This window comes from Anarrhichthys ocellatus, unplaced genomic scaffold, assembly GCF_004355925.1.
Source record: "Anarrhichthys ocellatus isolate YVR2014 unplaced genomic scaffold, GSC_Weel_1.0 scaffold22, whole genome shotgun sequence".
In the NCBI taxonomy this organism is placed as follows: Eukaryota; Metazoa; Chordata; class Actinopteri; order Perciformes; family Anarhichadidae; genus Anarrhichthys; species Anarrhichthys ocellatus.
Window position 1 is genome coordinate 6,496,833 of NW_022280052.1, and position 4,730 is coordinate 6,501,562.

The following is a 4,730-nucleotide window of genomic DNA, read 5'->3' on the forward strand; positions in this document are numbered from 1 at the left end:
ACAATGCATCAAAGTTGGTCTTTAACATGCCAGGTTTCTATTTAACTAAACATCTATTGGATGGATTGCCATGAAATGTTGCAGACATTCACTGTCAACAGATGACAAGTGATGACTGGCAAGATTTGGTGATCACTGAAGCGTTCCTCTAGCGGTATCAAGAGGTCCACATTTGAAAATGTGTCCAATACTTTGTTTTATGACCAAATACCTGCAAAACGAATTCCCACCAGCTGTACTTTGTGTTTATTGCTAATCAACATGCTGGTTGTTAGCAGGTAAGACCACTGTCATACCATGCCATAGCATTTAGCTCAAAGCAGGCTTTAAGCACAGCCCCCCAGAGCCGCTAGAACGACTGTAGATTCATTCTTTGGAGTTTCAATGGTCATTCTCGACTTGGAAACATTAGTTGAAAAAACAATGTTAACACAAGGTGCATTTAGTTGTTTTGGTCATTTCAATCACAGAACATGATCTCCATCAGTGGATGGAATTAGCTTGGTTCATGGAAAAGTAGATTCTGAGCCTTTAAAGTTGAAAACGGTGATTGTTTTGTCAACCGTTGTCTAGGTCAAGAATGAGCTTTGAATCTCCACTTTTAGGGTGACATAAGAAAAAAAAAAAAAAACATTTCTATGATAGCTGGGTAAACTCACTCATTTGCTGATGAAGAGCATACATCGTCGAAAGCTCCACAAAACGACTAAATAAAGTTTGCGATGAGATTGTTTTGTCAACTTTCTTCATATTATTTGAGTGTTCTCATTGGCTAAAGGTTCAGGCAAATGGACATTGTTCAATGAAACTATAAAATATGTTTCACACGGCCTGGACAAGATGACAACATGGAAAAGGTCATTTTGCATTTGTCAACTTTATTTTTCTCTTTGAACCACAAATTAAATAAATAAAGCACATCTGATGGGGTACACCATGCAAACATTACTTTCTACAACATAAAACATTTTTTTGAACAAACTCGTGGATTTTGTTACACAAGTTGTTCACTCTGCATACACGTGCTGTACATTATAGTAGCTCTATGGCTTTACCTGTACAGAGCGCGCGCGCGCGCACACACACACACACACACACACACACACACACACACACACACACACACGCGCACACACACACACAGGTTTTACGCAGTCTAATACCCCACCTTCGGTCAAAGCAGACAGTTTTTCAAGCTAGGAAGAGTGAGTGGCTGTCTAGGTGGGTGATGGAAAGAGTCACAAGTGTCCCAATGATGGAGGTGGATGTGAGAGAAGGAGTTCAAGATGAGAATGAGTAAAAAGCACAATATTAGGAGCAGTGCGGCAACATCCAGCCCTGGACAGTGACGTGTAGAAGAATCAGTGAGCTGACAAAAGTATACCATTTCAGTTTAAAATGACCTTCCAGCATGTTAGATATTTACCCTTCTCTTAACTTTGACGATAACTTCTGTTCATTTACAATTCCCCCCCCCCCAATCCAAGCAGCAAGAGGCATATGATCTTAATGACCATCATCACAGAAAGGAGAGGAAAAGTAGATACGTGCAAGTGCACATGTACGTACATAGACATAACTGTCCTGCCAAACCATCAAACCTGGTGCGGATTGGAAACGCATCGGGATAACCCACCTTCCCCTGCGTCACTGGACCACCATGGACTGGATACTAGTGCGCTAAAGACTTAAACCCAGGTCTGAAGTGGAGACATTGAGAGGAACAACGGACAGTGTCATAGCTTTTGAAAATAAAACCAAATGTAGGTTTAAACTGGTTGATAATTTACTTTTACACTGTTATTATGACATCTTTAACTGATGATGCAATGTGGCTATTGAGAAATGACATCTTTAACCTTAGACATTATATAACAATGTAATATGTTAAAATACATCATCACAATCAGTTGAAAAACTGCTGCTCTTAGTTTAATAATGTGTCTCAACAATCTAGAAGCATCCTGAATTTATGTTTAATTACATTTGTAAACCTATCAAGAGGGTGTCCCATTTGTTTTTCCTTTGGAAGCAGTATTATTATCTCTTAGCTACAACACGGGGAGAGTATAGAGGAAATGTACAATGATGGAAGTGCAAACATCACAAACACGAGACAAATACAGAAACAAAAAGGTGGCATGACCAGGACATCATGTGCATTTGGCAGACATATTAACAAACCATTGTCAAATATAACCCCATTAGATCAAAAATAAAAAGAAATAAATCTATACATACTATTGTTTCCGACACGTTCAGAGCTGGTCGTGTCCGGTTGATGAGTGGTTGTTGTGGAGTTACAATGGGGAGAGTTGATGAGAGGGAAGCTGGATATTAAAGCTACTTTCTACTCTTATGTTTATGAGGACATCTGCTGCTCTTATTTAGGGGTACATGGAGCATAAATATATAGCTGCTGCTTGGAGGGATAACTTAAGTGCAACAAAAAAAGAACCGGTAAATGTTAAATATAGGAGAATTCTTGTGTACCAGGTAAGTGTCATGGCGTATTTTAGGAGCACCAGGCGAGATAAAGGGATTCAATTCAAGGCTGTTTCACCCATCAGGAACAGCGCCAAAGGTGACATCAGTGAGGACACAAACTCTTCTACTCACATGTACACAGACACCATCAGCTGGAAAAAAACAAAACATGTACACAGTCCTCATTTATTGAAAATGAGAGGCTAGATGTCTGACAACACTGTGCATGCTTCTCTTTTCCCTCCTGATCTCCCCTCTGGACCGAGGACAGTTTGCAAGAGGAAAAAAAAAAAGGAAAATCAAAGATAAAGCTTGAAAACTGTTTCCTTCAGTTCAGGTCCATCTTTTCCTCAGCTTCAAAGGGGGGGACAGGTAGCCAGGACGCGGGTATTAAAATCAGATGAGTGAGCGGTGTGGCCAAGGTCAGGATGTGATGACGGTGATTTACAGATTCTCTCTTCTTTGTTCAGTGCATTTCTCTGTTGGGATCCGTACATTTACTTTCAATAGTTCTGCAAAGGAAAGAAGGAACAACAGATTATATTTACACACAGTGCACAGTTACCATTTTCCCAGTGCCAGTACTTATTTAGAATCTTACTATTATTTAACAATTGGTAAGTTTCAACATACAGCACAGAGACAAATACCTGCTTGTCTTATTTTTCCTTGTGAAGAGCTTCTATGAAGGCTTCAAGTTTCTCCTGAATCTCACGAACTTTCTCTACAGAAAAGCACAAAAAGCAGGTTCGTTAGTCAAACCCCTGAAAAAAACAAAACGAATACAAAAACACAATGTCAATTAGTCAGCAACAACTTTAATAATTGAGTAATCTTTTAGTAATTAAAAAAAATAGAAAAGCCAAACATTCTTTGCTCTCAGCTTCTCAAATGTGAGTATTGTCAGCTTTTTTTGTGTTTTAAATCATTGTACACCAAATATCTTTTGGACTGTTGGTCAGACGAAACAAAACATCCGAGGACCTCGGCTTGGCCTCTGGAGAACTGGTACCAGCACAAGTATGCTGAATGTTTTTCTGTCACTGCGACACAGCTGAAGACAACAAATTGGGCTCATGTAAACTATTCTCGAATGGATCATCAGGAAAAGTGGAAGATTAATTGATATAATCGTTAGCTGCAGCCCTAAACATTTCCAATGATTATTCAAAGCATGGACTGCTTTCCTTCAAACAGTGTGAATCAGTCAATCAATCAATTCAGTCAACAAAATGAGTTCCAAGTGAAGCGACACCAGGATCATAAATCTGCTCTTTAAACAGAGGAAACATTAAACAATACTCCCCTCCCTACCATATACCTCTGCAGGTAGAAACCCCCTCACATCTTTCACCAAAACACCAGATGGCCCTCTGACAGCGACAGCCAAACCTCAAGACCACTTCACACATGTGATGATGAAGACTTGTGTACCCTTTCCCAGTCAGCAAAGACCACATCAAAGCTCTCACCCTCCCCTTTTCATGGCATGTACCTCACGGGCACATTGCTAATGGACAGAGGCAGATACCATAACAACAACATTTCACATGAAAGGGGGGGGGGGAAATCTACTGGAAAAACAATCAGTCACTTCTTTTCACGATTACACTCCCATTGTCCGAAGACCGCATTAGACGGGGCAATCCTTCCACCCGACATGTACTGTCACACGAGATGAGCGAGCCATCTAAAGCGGTCTTAATCACTGATTAAACAGTGGCTGAAGGAAGTCTGTGGGCCAACACAGAGAAAAGGAAGCAGTGGCTCGCAATGCCAGCTGCACCTCCAGGCCTGGCTGGCTTCTCCAGCGTTCCCCGTCACCCTCGCTAATCTGTCTGGATCTCCCCCAAGCACAAACTCAAACACCGGCTCTGAAAAACAAACCAGCACTGCTCCGTCTTGATCAATCGGCCACACGAGATCCATAGGCAACCTATTGTTGATTATTTTCCTGTAAAGAAGGCCCAATGAAAACAACTTAAAAAAAAAAAAAAAGACTTGCCCTGTTTTCAGGGAGATAAATCATTGTGGTTCGGACCTCAGAGCCACAGTGTCGTATAAGTGTCCATTTCAGGTTGGCACAAAGGTGATAAGTGTGTGCGTGCTTTGGAGTGAAACTAAATATTGTACTCGGGGGCTTGTGTGCAGCCCCCTTTTGATGGGAGCACGGCTGCTTAGGTATCCTTTTCCTGATGGATGAAAAGCACACGGTTCTCAGGAGAGATGCAGCCCCCCCCCCC

The 4,730-nt window shown here is 41.2% G+C and overlaps 1 protein-coding gene across 4 annotated transcripts in view; it reads right to left on the reverse strand.

Annotated features, from left to right (window-relative positions):
• Window positions 1-858: 858 nt before the first annotated feature.
• The window catches only part of opa1 (OPA1 mitochondrial dynamin like GTPase), a 34,189-nt gene continuing 30,317 nt past the window's right edge, over window positions 859-4,730 (reverse strand). For all 4 annotated transcript variants that reach the window (XM_031859498.1, XM_031859496.1, XM_031859497.1 and 1 more), the window contains 2 exons: window positions 3,138-3,211; window positions 859-2,999 (listed from right to left, as the gene is read on the reverse strand). In XM_031859498.1, the coding sequence (XP_031715358.1) occupies window positions 3,147-3,211 (65 nt within the window). In that variant the 3' untranslated portion in view covers window positions 859-2,999; window positions 3,138-3,146. The remainder of the gene's footprint in view (window positions 3,000-3,137; window positions 3,212-4,730) is intronic.